The 19,209-nt window shown below is 40.7% G+C and overlaps 2 protein-coding genes across 4 annotated transcripts; one reads left to right on the top strand and one right to left on the bottom strand.

Moving 5' to 3' along the window:
* Positions 1-310: 310 nt before the first annotated feature.
* sgtb (small glutamine rich tetratricopeptide repeat co-chaperone beta) lies at positions 311-11,053 on the bottom strand. Of its 2 annotated transcripts, none has more exons than XM_030435456.1 (12): positions 10,941-11,053; positions 7,788-7,900; positions 7,328-7,431; positions 6,133-6,208; positions 5,689-5,788; positions 4,944-5,048; positions 4,716-4,854; positions 3,936-3,998; positions 3,487-3,524; positions 3,296-3,379; positions 1,311-1,431; positions 311-1,217 (listed from the first exon to the last, which is right to left on the bottom strand). In XM_030435456.1, exons 2-11 carry the CDS (start codon positions 7,885-7,887, stop codon positions 1,320-1,322), a joined length of 921 nt encoding a protein of 306 aa, XP_030291316.1. In that variant the 5' UTR covers positions 7,888-7,900; positions 10,941-11,053; the 3' UTR covers positions 311-1,217; positions 1,311-1,319. The 2 variants fall into 2 exon arrangements, with proteins under 2 accessions (XP_030291316.1, XP_030291315.1); XM_030435455.1 differs by having other exon boundaries at positions 996-1,217; positions 7,788-7,903; positions 10,941-11,052.
* nln (neurolysin (metallopeptidase M3 family)) lies at positions 10,996-18,041 on the top strand. Of its 2 annotated transcripts, none has more exons than XM_030435450.1 (13): positions 10,996-11,239; positions 11,691-11,944; positions 12,413-12,561; positions 13,027-13,131; positions 13,344-13,446; positions 13,534-13,694; positions 14,944-15,079; positions 15,722-16,088; positions 16,285-16,486; positions 16,582-16,768; positions 16,865-16,993; positions 17,233-17,369; positions 17,481-18,041. In XM_030435450.1, the coding sequence occupies exons 1-13, from the start codon at positions 11,028-11,030 to the stop codon at positions 17,631-17,633; spliced, it is 2,295 nt and encodes a 764-aa protein (XP_030291310.1). In that variant the 5' UTR covers positions 10,996-11,027; the 3' UTR covers positions 17,634-18,041. The 2 variants fall into 2 exon arrangements, with proteins under 2 accessions (XP_030291310.1, XP_030291311.1); XM_030435451.1 differs by having other exon boundaries at positions 11,081-11,147.
* Positions 18,042-19,209: the final 1,168 nt, after the last annotated feature.

Below are 19,209 nucleotides of genomic sequence, written 5' to 3'. Positions count from 1 at the left end.
AAAGAGAGAACGCTCATTTTATTGTTATTTTCAAGGAGAATATTACCGGAATTTGTGTTTTTTTTCACTTCAGCTCTCTGTTAAACGTTTCCTGACAACTTCGCACTCCTCGTTTATCACTCTTTCTTGGGATTTTCTCCGACAGTCTTAAGAAGTTCTCAGTTGGTGGATTTGCACCTTTAAAGTGTCTGATAAAGATGTCACGTAGATCTTGGCTTCAAATTATAAGACATTATTTAACACAAAATGCTTCACACTAAATACATTTCAATTATAATGACACAAAGACAAACATGCGAGCAGCAGTCGCTCAATTTCAAGACATTTATTCACATGTTTTTAGACAAAACATTGTGCTGCCCTAGCATACCTATTTGTTTCCATAAAGCATCTGATCTCAAATACCAGATTTAAGAGCATGCAAAATGAACAGTCTGAATACTTTATTACCAGTTAATGAACAATTAAATATGCTTAAAAGGAGGGGGACATTTATTATTTTTGCTAAAGTGCAATAACAACATAATGCAGGCGGCAAACACTGCTATACCATTAGACGGTCGTCTCAGTTCAAAATTAAGTCGTTTTCAAAAGCAGTGATGTGAGTCCTACGTGTTCGAGGACCGGATGGTGTTTATCCTCCAGTAAGAGCGTTGTTTTTTTGTTTTTTTCCTCTGTCTACAAAAATAATATGAAACAGTATGCAGTATAAACAAACCTGATGTTACTGTATGAGAAAAAAGCTTGTATGTTCCCTGCAAGGCTGTAAAAGTACATTCCTCCCGAACCCTCCGTTTCATCGTGACTAAGACGGAAAGATCCTCAACTCATAACATGAAGAGGGCAGTGTGTTTCTCAGCACATACAAAAACACGTGAAAAGCTCTGAAGACAGGATTTACTCATGTTTCTCTCTGTAGGCTGAATGACTTCTTGGCTCTGTTTTACTTTTTTTTAGGTGGTTAGGTGTTTTTACAATGTGTTTTTTTTTTTTTATTGTTGCCCTAGATGTGTGGGATGCTTCATTTCATGGTCCAGTCTCCAGGCCCCCCTCATCTCTCTCTCCGCTCCGGAGCCTTTTAGTCACAGTAAAGTGCCTTCAACCCCATCCTTGTCTCTTCAGTCCAGCTATGCCGGGGATTTGACTTGAGAAATGGGTGTAGAGATTGTAAATCGCGCCATATGGTTGCCCTTCCTTGGAGAAAAAAAAACGTGGGACTGTAATGGAAAAAGAAAAAAAAGATGCATGTAAATGATGCGGATGTATTTCAGTTTTACATAAAGTGAGCCGGGGTTTGGTTTGAGGTGTACCTGAGGAGATCATGAGTGCTCCTCGGCGCTGCCGCTGAAGGAGCGGCTCCGGATGTGGTTCCTTAACTGCTCGATCAGCTCTGGGTTCTGCTGCTGGATCTGCTGCGCAAACTGTTGTCCTCTGACGGAGAGACGACAGAGCCCTGATTAGAATCTACCAGAACAATAGCTTCACACAACGCAGGATGAGACATTGCTCTGTTTTTAATTTAAAGTAAAGTAACAAGAATCCCCGCCGGGAGAGAACAGCCTCATCTCCTCACTCCAGACAGTACAGGAAGTTCATACTAAATCGGAAACAACAAAAGATTCTTATGCTGGGATAGTATATTATGAAAAGAGAAAATGTCACATCCAATTAGGGGGTAATTACACACTGTTTCATCCTGTTTTCATCATTGCCTGTTGAGGCAAATCGCGGATAAAACATGACATTAAATAGTTTCAGAAATGTTGAGATATTATCTGCCTTCTCGTCCAAACTCAGATGAGATGATCGACACCACTCTCATGTCCGCACGGTAAATATGTGGATACTGCCAGCAGCTGCTTAGCTTAGCTTAGCATTAAAGTGGCAGTTCACCCCGAAAACAAAAATACATATTTTTCCTCTCACCTGTAGTGCTGTTTATTGATGCAGCTCGTTTTGGTATCAGAGATATCAGTCAACCTTCACTTTAATATAACGTAACTCGACGGCACTGGGCTTGTGGCTTGCGTGTACTTGTGCTTCCTGAGCAGTTTTTTGTCTGCTAAAGCTGTCGGCTCATTTAAATCAGGGCATTAAACATCACCGTTCACCGCAGCTTCCCTGTGAATAAGTTTCATAGCTTCTTTTCAATCTGTAACTATTGCTTTTGTTTTTATTGTCATTTTATGGTCATTTTAAGCACTTCTTGATGTCTTTTTCATGTTTTTTATAACCCTGTGAAGCACTTTAACAGCCTTGTGTCTCAGCGGTGCTGTATGAATTAATTGCCTTGCCTCGAAGCGCCAGAAAAATACATTTGGAAATCTCAACATTAATGCGTCTTTCCAAAAATCATGACCCGGCGACTCAAGATCATCCACAGCAGATGCGGGAGGGAACTATTTTCTTTCTTCTAACTTCACCCACCGAATGTATAACCACAGAGCAGGCAGCGCATGTCTACTCGTGGACAAGAGGCTGGTTCACTAAGCTGGTTAACGTCGCAGCTCAGCCGAGGACAACGCCATTAATGTTTACATCCGTCGCTGTCACGAGCACGTGCCTCTTGTCCATGAGTAGATGCATGCTTTGTTCAACGTGGTGACGTGGTTGGCAGGTCAGGTTTGGTAGCTCGATGGATAAATGGCGCTACAAGTAAAAGGAAAAGTGGTGAAATGTCCCTTAAACAGGGTTCGTACACATTTTTCAAGGTCAAATTCAAGCACTTTTCAAGCACTTTTAAGGGTAATTTTAAAGATTTTCCAGCACCTTATTGCTGGGGTAAAATACTTTTCTACAGGAATATATAAACTCATTACTTTTTCTTCACTTTTTATCACAATAATGTACATTGTATTATGCTGTAAACATCTAAAATTATGTTTCATAATAGCAAAAACTTCAGAAATTAATTATTCAGTCTAATCCCAATTTTGTGAAAGACACAGAGTTATAATGTCAAGCACTTTCAAGCACTTAAACTAAAATCCAAGCACTTTTCAGACCTTGAAAACACAACATTGAAATTCAAGTACTTTCAAGGATTTCAAGCACCCGTACGAACCCTGCTTAAAGACTAAAAAACATGAAGAAGGTCACAAAATCCGCCCACAAGCGTCCCTAAAGACACCAGGAAGTGACTGTTTAAATGCCAAGAAATAGTCTTTCCACTTCCTATTTACCACGAAGACCTGAGAGTGCCATCGGTTTCCCAAAATGTGGAATTTCAAAACATGGAAAACTCTCCAAAATGAGACAGTTTAATTCTTTTTCATTCAGAGTCGAGTGTACTTACGCTTCAATCAGGCTGGAAATGTCCGACAGTCCGCCCACTCCAGCTGCAGGCCCGCCGACCGCGTTCGACATCATTCCTGACATACTGACCACACAGCGACACAGTGACAGCGAGTCAAAGCGTGTAATTAAACCGAACTTGAAAGCAAACCCCCCCCCCCTTACATGCAATCAATTATTTTTGGCACTCACAGCTGTTGTACTTGTTGGTTCTGCATCACGCTCGCGGCCTGTAAACAAGAACCCGAGCTGAAATCCACTTTGTTCTCTCACAAATGTACTTAAAAAGGACAATTTTGTTATTATCTACTGCTGCTGGCACCGACAGCAGTCTGATTTAGATGTGCCTTGTCACTGTTGCTGTAATAAAAACTCTGGCATGGCTTTTAGAGGCGTTCTCGGCCTGGCAGACGTTCCCGCGTGTCATCGTTTAACATCGCTCCGGCCCGAGACGAGGCCCTTTCCACCAGACAATAAACTCAGTTGATTAACGGGCTAACTGTCACTCAGGGGACTAATTAGGGAAGATATCTGTTCTAACCTTGCCAGACACAAAACGTAAGACAAGCGGTTCGCTGAACAGCAGAGAGCCTCTATTGTGCCGGGCTGTTTATGCACAGTGTTTTTATTAAAGCTCTTACCATGCTGATGAAGGCAGGGTTGTTGATTAAACTAGCCATGTCGAAACCCAATCCAGCAGCTATCTGCGGCACACAGTCACAGGTAAAGGTCAGAACAATCAGCGCTGGTTAAATGAAAAGTTCACCCCCCACAAAAGAAAAGAAAATTCAAGTCATCACCCACTCTGGAAAGTCGGGTGAAGTTTTCCACAAAACATTTCTGGAGCTTCACAGCAAAATTAAGTTGCAGCATTTTTAGAAACAACTGAAGACAGGACTTGTTTTAAAACGTTAAAAAACAACCAAAAAAAACAATATAAAATGGCTTCACAGAGCTCGTCCGGCACAATCCAGGTCTCAGTAAGCTCAAACTTCACAAATCAACGTTATTTACACTCCCTTTGAGGCCCTAATCTTCAATGTAGCTACCATGCTAACGACCTACCCTATCTGAAGAGCTCAGCTGTGCTTCAAGAGTGTAAATAACGTTTTCTCCAATCAGTCTGGGATCTCAGGGCTTCTGGAGACTTGGATTACGCTGGACGAGCTGTATGGAGTCATTTTATGTGTTTTTTTTAGTTACTACTTATGTTTTAAAACAAGTCCCCATCTACTTGCTGCAAAGCTGTTTTGCTGTGAAGCTCCAGAAACCTTTTTTTAACCACAAAAAAGTCGCCCAACTTTCTGTCAGCATGGAGGTGAATAATGACTGAATTTACATTTTTGGGTGAACTTTTCCTTTAATGAGACAAACATCATATCACATAGCAAAATGAGGGCTAATATGCATTTATCACTTACTGGGCTGGTTGCCTCTTTCTGCTTCTGCTCTGCGATCTTCAGGTTGGACTTGTACGTATCGTTCTCGGGGTCTAATACCAGAGCTTTCTTGAAGTAGGTTATTGCCTCTGGATACTTGCTCATGGACGTCAAAGCCAAACTAGAGAACACAAATCAAAGAGATATTAGGGAGCAGATTACGTAAGGAAAACTTGTCTTAAGATGAAACATTTCTGGAGCCTGACTCACCCCATTCTTCCATACGCTTTGCTGTACGTGGGATCAATCCCAATGGCTCTCTCGCAGTCGCCTGTCGCCTCCGTGTAATTTCCCAGTTTACTGTGAGCTGCAGCCCTGCAAAGTGTTGCATCCAGACACCACGCTCAGCTTTATTACAGGCTTGTTCATTTGTGTGCAGATAAACCGCGTCTCAACCAAAATTACCAGCACACTCTTAGTCCCAAGAGCTGCTTTTTCACCCCTCAGCCTCTTGATTTATGTGTTGTCGACCCGCAAATATTTGCCAAATTCGTACGCGGATGTATGAAAAGGCAGTGGCTGTACAGTGACCGCCTGGACTTTTGTTTTTTCTGTAAGTCCATGTGAACTTGTTGAAGCATTATAAGCAAAAATCAAACTGGTTTACAGCTGCAGACTTTTAAAAATGGTGGCTGAAACAAAAGATGCTGGTACTCTGCTGGTACTTACAGCAAATACTACCCTCCAAACAGAGACTTTTTTGGGGATCAAATAATGCCAATGAACTTAATTTAGACCCTGGTCCCTCCGAAGGGTTCGTGGTATCTCGATGCACATGTGAGAGAGTCGACTCACCAGCAAGCTGTTTAGTCCGGTTAAAAAATATCAACATGATGTCAACATGACATCACAGTCTATTTATCACTCCTGTCTCCTGTCTGCTGCTGTATAAAAAACACAATAGATGCAGAAAAAAACAAGGACACTGGTGAAATCGTGCTGTCGTTGTGAATACCTGTTGCAGTAGTACACGGCGTTTCTTAGGTCCAGATCGATGGCCTTTGTGTAGCACTCGACCGCACATCTGTAGTTCTCCTCCTTCATGTGATTGTTCCCTGAAAATCAAATATCGGATTGTTCAGTGTTGTAATAAAAAGAGACTGCGGTTATCAACAGTTATCATCCGGAGAAATATCTAGTCAGAGTGAGTTCAACAACATGTTTTTGAACGCATAAAGAACAAAATCTTTCAATATTATTATGAGCCGGCACGTTTAATGCTGCATGTGTGAGCGGTTCAGCTGCCTTCTGTTCTCCCTTCAAAACATTTTGTGAAAAAGCTAATTACATTTATGGTGTTGCTTCGATTGAGGTGCTAAAAGATATTGGTCTACTGCCGGCGATGCTGCAGGCAGAGGCACAGCAATTGCACATAATGAAACCAGAGTTTAAACATCACCTTCATTCTTTAGTTGCTCTGCTCGTTCGATGTCTTCTGGAGAGGGGGACGTCTCTGGCACGGTCAGGTTGTCATTCTGAGGACATGCAAAATAGAAAAAGAAAAATCTTTGAAAGGATTTACTGAAGAAAAGAATGAAAGGAAAAAGCGCAGGTGCAACCAATATCATTAATGACGACTCCGTTCTATCAAAGCGAGCCAGTAGTCAGTGCCAGTGAAGCAGCATGCTTTTGGCAGGCAGCCACAGTAATATTAGTAAAAATGTCCGCTGTGTGGAGGGTTTATCAGGTTGACTGTGAATAATGCGACATACATTCATTCTTGATTTTAACACAACTCCTGATGCTGTGTAAGCTAAATTCACGTAAGGGCTGCACAACAAAACAACTCTTGTTCCTGATGGAAGAAAACAGCCAACAAATCTCACATCATCGTGATTTTTAACAGCTTTAACAGCAAAAATGATCATTAACACGAATCATGAAGCATATCGCAATCGTAATGTCTGACAAAAATAACCCCAATAGTACTGTTTGACCATTTTGTGCGTCCCTTGTTCACAGGAGACATACATAAGACCCAACTGCCTTCACACTGTAGAGCTAGATTCTGTATAAACACCAGTGATGTTGTCGGCCAGGCTGATACTCAGTCATCGCACAGTAAATGCACACATGTAGATATATGTATAGTTTACTTTTATATTTAGGTAGTTATGGCCGGAAAACTACTTTAAATACTTAAGTACATTTAATACCAGCTCAAGCACTATTCTACCAAAGTCATATTTGAACATGATACCTTTACTTTACTTTAGACTTTACTTTGAATGCTTAATTCAGGTAGAAATGCTGCTGTCAGGATTACTGTCAGGTGTTGATGTCACAACTAAAGAGTCCTCGCCCTCAGCCACGCCCCCCCCCCAGCACGGCCATGGTTGCAAAATCACCGGCAGAGCTGATGCCGAAACCACATGGGCGGTGCCTTCTCAGGTCTGTGAGAGCTGACCAATCAGCAGACTGAGCTCGTTGGAAAGGGGGGGGGGATCTTAAAGAGACAGGCGCTAAAACAGAGCGTTCAGACAGAGGGTGAATAGAGGTGCTGCAGCAATGGATAGAATGGGACCAGTAAAGAACATTTTCTATAATAATGAGCATAATATAGGGACCTTTAAAGCGTTTCGTGCAGCACCCACCTTGAGCAGTGAGTTGAGGAATATCTCTCTCAGAGGCTGTGGCACGGCGAGGTGGCAGTCGCTGGAACTGATCTTAAAGGTCGTCTCCAAACACTGTATCGCAACTGTAGAGACAGGATCGCGTTGACGGGAGAGAAATCGGGAGATTTTTAGACAACAGCTGAACAATCGGTCTGAGAGTTGGCAGTGTGATTTCTAATGAGTCAGAGCTTGGCTGCACACTCAGAACGAGAGATTTAAACTGTCCTGTTCATCCGGGATGAAACACGCCACCGCACATACCGCACATCACACTCTGAGCTGGTGAAACCTACTCCTGTTTATTCTCTCTGCACCGCGACAGTCAACTCTGACCATATGTATGTAAGTTTCATTCTGAAACAGACGGGAGAAGAGCGGAGTGTCCTATATTTGTAAAGAAGCTTTCCAAACCGTAAAGTGAACAGTGCGGTTGACCTACCTTCAAGGCTCTCCTGCTCATCAGAATTCAAAGCGCCGCAATGTGTTTGATCTCGTAGGAACTGCACAATAGAGAACGCCAGACGCTTCTCCACCGCCATTTTTACCTAGAATCTGCTGGGAACAGGAAGTTGTTTGGAGAGAAACAAAAAAAGGAGCCCACACGTCGATGGCTGCATTATTCAGAGGGTGACACTTTATGTAAAAAACACATGCTATAACTATTACATGACTCATGATGGATGAATGCTGGGTTTTCATGAATCCTTAAATGATCCGTTCACCGTTTTAAAAAATGATCAAGGCACTGAGTTTTTGTGATTTTGTGATCATTCATTAATGCTTCATACATTGACAGAATATTAGCTTGAATCTAGTGACAAAGAAAAGGGCATTTCAGATTTACGCAATCGCAGAACAGCGCATATTCTCAGAGAAATATGAAGCTGTGGTCAGATGAAAACATCTACATGTTGCTGCACGACCTGACAGGTTTTTTTCTCTCCACTTCCATTACAATGTTCACTTTTGCCACATAAAATATGTCTGATTTGCAAACTGTCAACCGCTAAAAGGGCTTCAGCTACCAATTATTTTCGTTGTTGATTAATCTTCTGATTATTGTCACGATTATTCAAAAACCGCTCAGTCAATAAAATTACATAAAGAAGAAATGCTCGTCACGATTTTCCCAAAGTCCCAAAAGACAAATTCAGATTGCTTCTTTTGTGCAATCAACAGTCCAAATATTCTTTATCTGCTCTCATAAATGGCAAAGACAGGCAGCAAATCCTTAATCTTAAGAAGCTAGAACAAACAAATGTTTGAGATTTTTTGCATGGAAAATGACTGAAACGATTAACAGAATAAAATGTTGGCGATTAGTTTTCCTTGGAGCAACTAATCATTTTGCAGCTCTACCTGATGTTTTTGGTTTTAGTGCAGAACTCTTCTGTGCGACTCTCCAGTTCTTTCAACGGCGACAAAAATATCTTTATGTAATGAATCAAAACTTATGTTCCATCCCATAGCACAGTAAATATGACATACACATACAACTGTGGCAAAATGTAGATGTTTGCATTTGACAACCAGTTTGATAAAAAAAAAAACAGTGCTACGATAATAAGAGGCTGTTTAAACGATGGGTCTGCTCTATATACAGTAAGTGACCTCCAGCTAAAGTGGTGGCACAGGCTGGAAATGAATTCACTGCATAATGTAACTGAATTAACAATCATCTATTATCATCTATTGAGTGTTGACACATCACATAAACACAAGATGACCTGATCGTTTATTCATGATGAGCAGCAGGAATTCCTACTGATACTTTGTGTAATTACGCCTCTGAAACTTTTCTCTCTGATATTAAATATTCACGGCTAAATACACAAACAGCAATGTTGGTTTAATTTAAAGAGATAAAATTTAAGAGAGATGAAAACTGACAATGATCACCTTCATCAGGACTGCGTGGGTTTTTATGTCGGGCTTTCTTTACTAACAGCGAGAAGGTGATTGAGAAAATATGTTCCCCTTCAATTCATGCATTTTATTAACATTTGATTAAATGTTTTCTTTAATCTACTTCTATCAGAAATGTAATTATAATTGATATATTGTCATTTTGTTTATCTGTTCTGTAGACGCGACATCTATTGCATGTTTGTTGTGCACCATACAGACTTAGTTAAGCATGTTTTACGATCCTTTATGTATTCAGATACAGTATTATCATTTATGTGATAAGTGGTTAGACGGGGTTTTTGATGGTTTGTTAAATGTTGTCACATCTGTACCATCCGTACCGAAGGCCTATAACATTGTCCTGGGTAATTAGTTCTTAGCCAGGAGTGGATTATCAACTGAGAAAAGTGGGCAACTGCCCAAGAGCCACAAAGGCTGCAGATAAGATAATTAGTCTTTGGTATTTTAATTAATTGCGTTTTTTTTTAAAAGGGCATCTCCACCAATTATACATTAAAGTGTGTTAACAGGTCTTGAGGAGAACTGCTGCGTATGTGAAAAAAGTAATATAAAGCTTTTGTGGCTCCGGAGGTATGTAATCTGACAAATTGCCTCCAGTGATGTCACCCAGTTGCTACACTGCATTGTGGGTAACGTAGGCACCAGGTTTTTGAAAAGGAAAAAGAATGCGTGGAATAGAAAAAAAGGTTATATTTCTGGTTCTGCTGTATCGATATTGACCATTTGTTTTTTAAACTGTCAATAATGAGTCCAACAATTTTATAGTAGCGCACCGATCGACAACTTAGCGCCTACATTACCCACAATGCAGCTTAGTGCTTAAGGCTTTATGCCACTTTCTTTTTTTCCGCACATGCAAGACCTGTTAACACACTTTAATGTGTAAAATTGATGGAGTTACCCTTTAAATCAAATTGCAACAGTATTAGCCACACAGCAACTTCCTTACACAGCCATGTTGTTATCTGTTATCTCCACCATTAGCCATACCAGCAAGGATGCTTTAGAAGTCTTTGGAGGATGAATGCAAAACGATTATGATGATTATAATAATAAAAAAAACCATCTGACTGTTTTTCTCCGTCAGGTCCTAACAGTATTTTGCAGCAGGGGCAGATAAATCCTCTGTAGTTTGACTCTCTGGAGGGGTACAACCTGACTTACATATACAAACACTGCCTCATATTTCCATCACGTGCTGTGACCGCTCGTTGTTATGTTCATTTTAGGGTCTCAGCCACTCCTCCCTCAGCGTGTGTGTTGACACACGTAAATGCAGTGATGCAGAAGCTGTGATGTAATAGCAGAATGGGAGGCGAGACGTGTTTTTTTTTTTTATTATTCACTATACATGCGTCATATATTTGTTTGTGTTTTTGCTTTCAGAAAAAACAACAGAACATGCATTCAATGGAGCGCTAGTCTGCTAGTTAGATTCCCTAAAACAAAAAAATCTGTATCGATCCGGACGACAGGGCTCGCGCAGTGCGTGCAGCCCTGTGTGATGCTGGGTAAAAAAAACCCAAAAACAAACACATTTCTGCTAATCTGGAGAGAGAAAGGTCACGCCAGTGCAAACACCACGATGTATTTATAACATATGTCAAAGGATGCTACAGACTGTCCCCCTCCTTCTCCTCCTCCTCCCCGGCCGCCCACCTACCTGAGCTGAGCTCTTATCCAGCTGTCTGCTGCCTGCTACCGCGTCATGAGGACTTGTGTGTCAGATTGATCGCATCCTCCCCGGCGCATGCGCGTTGACCGCGGAAATAAAGGCGCTTTCTTGCACACGCGAGAACAGAGAGGGAGGACACTGCTGCTGGTGGTGGAGGTGGAGCTGCTGCTGCTGGGACTGACAGATAGCAAAGAGGTGGAGAAAGTTGGTGTTTTCTTGCTCGGGAAAACGCATGAAACCGCCGGCATGTGTGCATTAAGAGTCGTAGTCCGCCGCACGCTCTGCAGGTACGCTTCCGGTTGCATTAACGGTTAAATTAACGGTTAAATAGCAGCCATTTTGTTTGTTTATTTAACACCTGTGTGACAGATTACAGAAGGCGTATCAGCTCCATGCGTTCAACTAATTGCTGTGTGTTACATTAACATCTGTTATATCATAAAAAAAAAAATAACAAGCATTAAATTAAATGTGAAATAAATCACTGAGGTGTTTGGAAGGTATCCCACGCAGCATGTTTTGAAGGGCTTTTCGCTGCCAAGCAATGAAACCTAACCCTGACTGGACGCTGTGGGAAGCGAAAAGGTCACTTAGTTTAGCCTGGGAGAAATGCAGAGCACGTTACAAGTGTGACTTTGAAGAATTTATTGCCTGTGTTAGTGCCACCTGTTCAGTTCACTCGCAGGGCTCTAGTGTGAACTGTGTTTTTTAAAGTTATGAAGTTTGGATCCCCTCCAGAGTCTACACACCTGTCCTGAGAATGACCATCCAGAATGGGGCCGTGGTGCCTGCCAGAGACTGCAGCTCTCAGCCTGCAAATAAGAGGAATACACTGAGATGGGACCTGTCACCAGCTGAGATCAGGACCGTGACAGATGGTTTGATTAGCAGTGTAAAGAAGGTTTATGATGACATTGGAGCGATAAAGATGGAGGATGTTTCGGTGGAAAACACGCTGAGAGCTTTGGCTTATGTCAAACTGGACTATGCATGTAAGTCTTCAAGGACAATGCAAGTGATAATCTACATTTTGTTTTAGCAATAAGCATATGAAAAGACCGGTTAACAAGTATTTTCTGTTTAGCCAAAACTCTGATCCATAGACTGCCATTGTTGTCCAAAAGTCAGTGTTGAAATAAGCACCTGAAAATAGGGGTTCAATAATACATTGATCTGTATCAGTATTTACCGATTCAATGATCGACCATCCAATAGCATTGATGCAAAGTGAGCACTGGGCATTGCAGTTATTTTTAACAGTCCCATACACATCTAAATATGAAGTATAGCAGCAAATGTGTACTCATCCACAGCTGAAAATAGTCCCCAACCAAAACATAATTTACTCCTGTTTGAGGCAAAGTTTGTAAGCAAGAAGTGTTTTAACACCAGCCTTATTATTCTGCTGGTGGTACTGACATTCATGATCTCTGTTGTTTTGTTTTTCTCTGTTCCCTCAGCATCGCGTCACGTTCTGGATTTCCCTCAGTATGTTTGTCCTTCTAAAGAGGTCCGGACAGCGAGCACGGACGCAGACAAGAAGCTGTCTGAGTTTGATGTGGAGATAAGTATGAGGGAGGATGTCTTCAAGCGAGTCACAGCCTTGCAGGTATGCTTCATAAGAGGTGAAGGTCGATCTAAAAACTGTCCGTTAATTAGACCTCTAGCACACTAAGATGATAATACTAAGGTGTTAATCGTACTCGTAAAACAAATTGAGTTGAAGCTAATTAAAATCTAATGTGTGAGGATTTGATATGTTTAACACAGCAGCTATGCCAGCAATAGATCATTGTCACATTTAATGTCAGCCAAAGGGCAACAAATGATAGGAGTGAACTGATTTATATTAAGACCAGATGCTGGGGTCAAATGAGGGGATAGTATTCTTACCCTCATTTGACTCCAGCATCCTATTTAGCTTGGAAAAGAAATTTAATCTGATATTACTAGTGGTAACCGATACCATATCTAAATCCACTTAGAGCTGTCTGGCATAGTTGAATACATCGCGACTTCATTCTGCCCATATGAAGAAGTGTGTTCTGTTTTTTTGTGATGATTTTTTTGACAGCAAAAGCTTCAAAACAACCTTTCACCTGAGGAAAAGAGATTCTTAGACAGACTTGTGACACTGGGCAAGAGGAAAGGATTGCACCTGTCGAAAGATATACAAGAGGTAAATGATTAACAATTAAAAATTTGGTTTTAGATAGAGGGGAAAAACAAATCAAGCTGTATTTAAAAAAAAAAAAAAAAAAAAAAAAAAACAATGTCATGATTTGTGAAATAATTTGTACATTTTTATCACATTTTGCTTGTAATCGTCATGTCAAATCCTTGAAATCTATTTATTCTTTCCTGTTTTTGACTTCCCTTTTCTCTCCCAAGGAAATCAAAAGAACCTCCAAGCTCATAAGTGAACTCTCCATAGAGTTTAACAAGAATATAAATGAGGAAAATACATTTCTTGTTTTCTCTGAGCGTGAACTGGGTAAGCTTATATCAATAAAACTCAGTCTAGTATATTATAAATAAGCTTTGGCCTCTCTCACTAATGCTGCGGTCCTCTTGTGTTAAGGCGGTCTGGCCGACAGTTATCTCAATGGACTGGACAAGACGGCAGATGGACAGTATAAAGTTACACTGGAATATCCCCATTACTTTCCACTGATGAAGAGGTGTCACAATCCTGAGACCAGGAGGAAGATGGAAAGAGCTTTTCACAGCAGGTGTAAAGAGGTAACTGGAATCGGATGATAAATCCGTTTGCTCAACACTTTCCAGACCATAGCCTGTCTGGTCCTTATTTAACTTGTGCACAAACACCTGCAGCCCTCTCTGGAGAAATAACACTGTGACTTATGCTCCACAGTCGTAATTCTCTTTTCATGAAATCAAACCATGCGTCTGATGTTATTTATGGACTGATTTTTCCCAGCAATGTATATCCAATGTATTTAGATTCAGTAATTGGAATTTTTCTTTATATGGAGAGCAACATTCCTACACTGGATTTAAATTACCTACCTACGCACATGGATATCAGAAGTAATGATGATCTTATTGATATCAACCTCGCTGTTTACTCCCCTAACAGCTGTATTAAGTTACTGCTAATGCAAAGGAAACACTTCTCCTGCTGCTGCCTCACATTCAAGTTATCAGCTGGTGAAACACTAAGTGGAACAGGAAGGAGCGGCGTCAGTGAGCTCTTGCATTGCAGGCTGCACCTACAACTTTTTTTAATGTGTCCTGGGGCTGTCCAGATGGGGCTGACGATACCTCAGACATGATTTTTGCATGTCAGGATGATCAATGATTGATCTATAGAGCCCATATTGTAACATACTTTACAAAGAGTTAGACAATTCAGGATCTTATGAAAAGATCGTTAATGGGGAAGTGATGCCTCATGAATAATTTAAAGATGTGTTTTTAAATGTGCCTATGATTGACCTTTCACTGAAGGCTATGGGTATGCCCGGTCTTAAATGTGCGTGATGTAATGATGTATTTAGTTACTTAAAGTTTTAATCAAGACATTCTTTCCTAGTGGAGTTTTTTCACAGGCTTTAGACTTTTATTCATCCCACATCGGGGAAATTCACTTGTGACAGTAGCATGTAGACAGACATACAGACATACAATAAGTACAAGACTTAACAATACTAAAAGATTTAGATAAGAGGGAAAAGATACAATATAGAAAGGACTATATGCTATGTGCATTATATACAGAAGGCAAAAATGTGCATTATATACATTTAAGTAAAGTGTCAGAGTATTGCCTTGTTGAAAATAAAATGGTATTATTGCACAGGATAATTGGATGGCGGAGGTAGAATTGTAAGTAGTGCAAAATAAGTAGGTGCTTATGGTGCTACATTAGGGGGTGGTGGTGTATTATTACTGCATTCTCTGAAGGATCTGATTGCTTCTGGCACCACTGCTGATGAATATCTTATTCTACAGCCTTTCTTTTTTCTAGGTAAACACGGCGATCCTTGAAGAGTTGGTTCAACTGAGGGCAAAGGTCGCCGAATTACTTGGTTATAGTAACCACGCAAATTATGTGCTGGAGATGAACATGGCCAAGAATGCAGGCAATGTGTCTGACTTTTTAGGTATGACCTCTCTGACCTCTCACCTCGCAACCCCACACGCACACTTCTGTCATTTAAGATGATTCATGCCATCTCATAAACGCTTGGCAGATGAAAAATAAACCTGGAGAGATGGACGAGGAAGTAGACAGACTCTGCTATAAGCGAGAAATGCTACACCTCATGCCTGTTGCATGTAATGCAGTGTATGTTGCCCCGCATGCCTCTTGTATGTAGTGGAAGACACAGTAATTCACGGCTCATGAGGGCATGTGGCCCACGTGGTCATATATCACACAGTGAAATGGGCCTGAATGAGTGTGTCACTATCTTGTTACTATACTACTCTTTAAAGGCAAACCGCAGAATCTACGCTGACAATGAAACAGAGAAATGGCTTCGACAGCAATTATGTGCATATTGAATATATATTCTTTAAATGACTGCCATGGCTTACAAAATCATGACCCATTATTTGTCCTTTGACCCTAGAAATGCAGATGCTGCACTTTGAATTACCTTAAGAAGATATGTTGGTAGTGCAAAGGCAAAGTGCAACTACAGTCTTTGTGTCGTCTTCATTGGAAAATCTTAATTCAGTTTTATTTCTTATTACATTATATCTAACTGCATGTTATTGTTTAATTGTTTCCCAATTTCCAGATACATTCTATGAAACTCTGAAGCCCATTGGAATCAAGGAGAGGAAATACATCCTTGCACTGAAGAAGAGGGAGTGCTTGATGAAGGGCCTCCCATTTGATGGACAGATCAATGCCTGGGATTTACCCTACTACATGAATCAGGTGGAGCAGTGCAAGTTTGCCGTGAACAAGGACAAACTCATCGAGTATTTCCCGCTGGACGTGGTGACAGAAGGACTGCTCGGTATCTACCAGGAGCTGCTGGGTCTCACATTCACAGAGGTGGAACACGCACATGTGTGGCACGAGGACGTCAAGCTTTATTCAGCACATGACACTGAAACAGGAGAGGAGATCGGCCAGTTCTACCTGGACTTACATCCGAGGTAGAGAATGTGTCAACTTTTAGATTTAATTTTATTTTGAACATGTTAAAACTTAATTCTTGCTTGAAAAATTATTTGAATAATTAATTTGATTTCAGCTCAGATTAACGCTAGCATTGACTAGTGCTCTTGTTATTTGTGTTAATGTTTAGATTCAGTCTTAATGTGTGACATTTGTAATGTTATCTTCCAACAGGGAAGGAAAGTACGGCCACGCAGCCTGCTTTGGACTCAAACCCAGCTGCAGAGGACCTGATGGAAAACGCAGGATTCCAGTGGCAGCTATGGTGGCTAACTTCACCAAACCCAGAAAAGGCTGGCCCTCTCTTCTCCAACACAATGAAGTGGAGACTTATTTCCATGAGTTTGGTCATGTCATGCATGAGATTTGTTCAAAGGTAGGCATCAGCTCCTTCATTGTGTTTGCATACTTCTCTTTAATAATATTTAGAACAATTGCGCTTGAACTTGGAACTGTCTGTTTTTGTGTCAGGCCGCTTTTTCAGAATTCAGTGGAACCCTGGTTGAGACGGACTTTGTGGAGGTTCCTTCACAGGTGCTTGAGAACTGGGTTTGGGAGAAGGAGCCTCTGAGGAGAATGTCCGGCCACTACAAGGACGGCACACCAATCCCAGACACCCTGCTCGACAAACTGATAGCATCCAGAGTAGCCAACACTGGTCAGACACTGGAATTTTCACAAAATAATACAACTCTAACATTTATACAGAAATCAGCAGTCTTTATTGATGTGTTGACTTGATTATCCCCTTCAGGGCTGATGAACCTGCGTCAGGTGGTCCTCGGTAAAGTGGACCAGTCCCTACACACCAGCCCTCGTGCAGATACGACTGAGGTGTTTGCGCAGCACTGCCAGGACATCCTGGGTGTTCCTGCTACACCAGGTCAGTTGTAGCATCAGCAACAGTTCCATTCCAAGGCAAAGCAAAAGCAAAACTGTTTACAGGCATTTTGTATGCCTCCTTTGAGGATGAATACCTACATTGTTACATTTAAAATGCAATAAATACACAAACAGTTTTGTGTTAATTTCCATGAAATGCATACATTCAACATTTCCTCTTGGAACGTGTGATAATGATTTGTAACGAAGATCATTTTGATGACAATCTGTTCTCTGCAGGAACCAATATGACGGCCAGTTTCAGTCACCTGGCTGGAGGATATGATGGTCAGTACTACAGCTATCTGTGGAGTGAAGTCTACTCCATGGACATTTATTTCAGTCGTTTTAAAAAGGAAGGCATTATGAATCCAAAGGTGGGTCTGATTATTACTATACTGTACACCATATATATCTATTTACATATACACATACATCTCACTTTTATCAGAAAGTGTCTTTATTAGTTCTTGTGTGCTTTAACACAGGTGGGAAAAGAGTACAGGAGGGTGATTCTGGAAGCGGGCGGCTCTGTGGATGGAGTGGACATGCTGAAAAGCTTCCTCGGACGCGGCCCGTGCCAGGATGCCTTCTTTCAATGCAAAGGACTGATTAAGTCTAAGGAAACTACAACAGTATAATTTTGATACAACCTCTTTTAAAGCAGCTATTCTGGCTCCCTCCCTGGAACAAATGCAGTATGAGAACAACCCCCTTCTGTCCTAACGATCTTGATTAGTGTGTGCATTTGTTTTGAGAGCAAGTGAAAGAATGACACAGTGTATTTTAAATACCATTTCTTCTTTTTGTATCTGTGTTTTTTCTTTCTGTATTTATTTGTGGCTATGTAAGATTAATAACAGTAATGATGAGGATACAAAGAAAAGGTTGTTATAGTGCTGTTCATACACCCACATGACACGTAATCCTGGAGCTAACCGATTTGGTTGCTCTGTAAAGGTCATTTTGTGAGTTAAAGTTAACATTCCCTTGTAATGTTATGTCTTCATAATAAGCCAACACTGAAATAAATATATGCAATCAGCTTAGTGTTGTTAATGACCTGACTTATCCCTTCATAAAATAAATACTCAATTTATTTTTATTTTAGTAATTAATGAGCCTATGAAGGATTGGAGTGTATAAGGTTGTGATATAATATTGTCGGAGAGATGGAGCCCGATTAAATGTCAGACTTGCATGTGAGGGGCTGAGAATACCATCTTTTGTCTCAAAATAGCTGAAGTTATTTAGTAAGTATGTTAGGTGTGAAAGTCTGCAACTCCCCTCCAGTTAGAACTGAAGGTGCCTCTTGGATGAGAAGTGAAACGTCTGCAAGAAACTGAAAGGTGTCCAGTTTCATACGACACGGCACCTATAAATACCATGATTTTTACTCAAGTTAGCTGTCAAAGCAAGAAAAACACAGTTGTTACAACATTAACTATGGCTTTGTTCTATGAAAGTGTCACTAAATTATTACAGCATATCTGTATCATAATATTTGATTATTAAATTATCATTATTTGATTTTGCTGTACAAGGACAAATGAATTGGCTTGAACCTTGAACCACGACCCTGAAAATAAAGCTGCCAAATGAGATTCAGCCTTTATTGATTTCAATATTGACACCTGACCTTTTTCTACTGTGACAAAATATCTTCCATGACAGAGGGTGTGTGTGTGTGTTTGTGTGTGTGTGTGTACCTGCCCACAGCTGAATTTTTGTGAACTGTAAAAGTGTTCCTAGACATTTTTTAGTAGATGTAGTATTTTTTAAAGATCACCAAAGGCTGATGAGACACATGTATTTGTGTTATCTTTATAATGCAGACGAGACATCAGATTTCCATCATATTAAAACAGTAACTGGAAGTATATATTTCCAGATACAGAGACGTAGTGATTGGACACTTTGTCACAGCTACAGAAAGAAATTAAGTCTGGGATGGTAAAACTGCACATGTTCAAGCAAGATGGCTCACCACAGCTTTATGTAACTCCCTGTAATATATCCATAAATTCCTTCCTTAACAGGAATCAGGCTATTATGATGAAACATCTCCAGATCTTTCTTCTTTTAGAACAGGATTTAGGAATAATGGTTCATTTCCATACTGTGACGGAAAAGGTTTTGCATATTTGGGGGGCTTAAAAAAAGTAGTACATGTATATATACACCAGGGGGCGATATGAGATAGCAAATGTTGTGAGT

The sequence above is a fragment of the Sparus aurata genome, chromosome 12, assembly GCF_900880675.1.
Source record: "Sparus aurata chromosome 12, fSpaAur1.1, whole genome shotgun sequence".
Taxonomy (NCBI): Eukaryota; Metazoa; Chordata; class Actinopteri; order Spariformes; family Sparidae; genus Sparus; species Sparus aurata.
The sequence above is the reverse complement of the archived record's forward strand: the minus strand, read 5'-3'. Positions and strand labels throughout refer to the sequence as shown.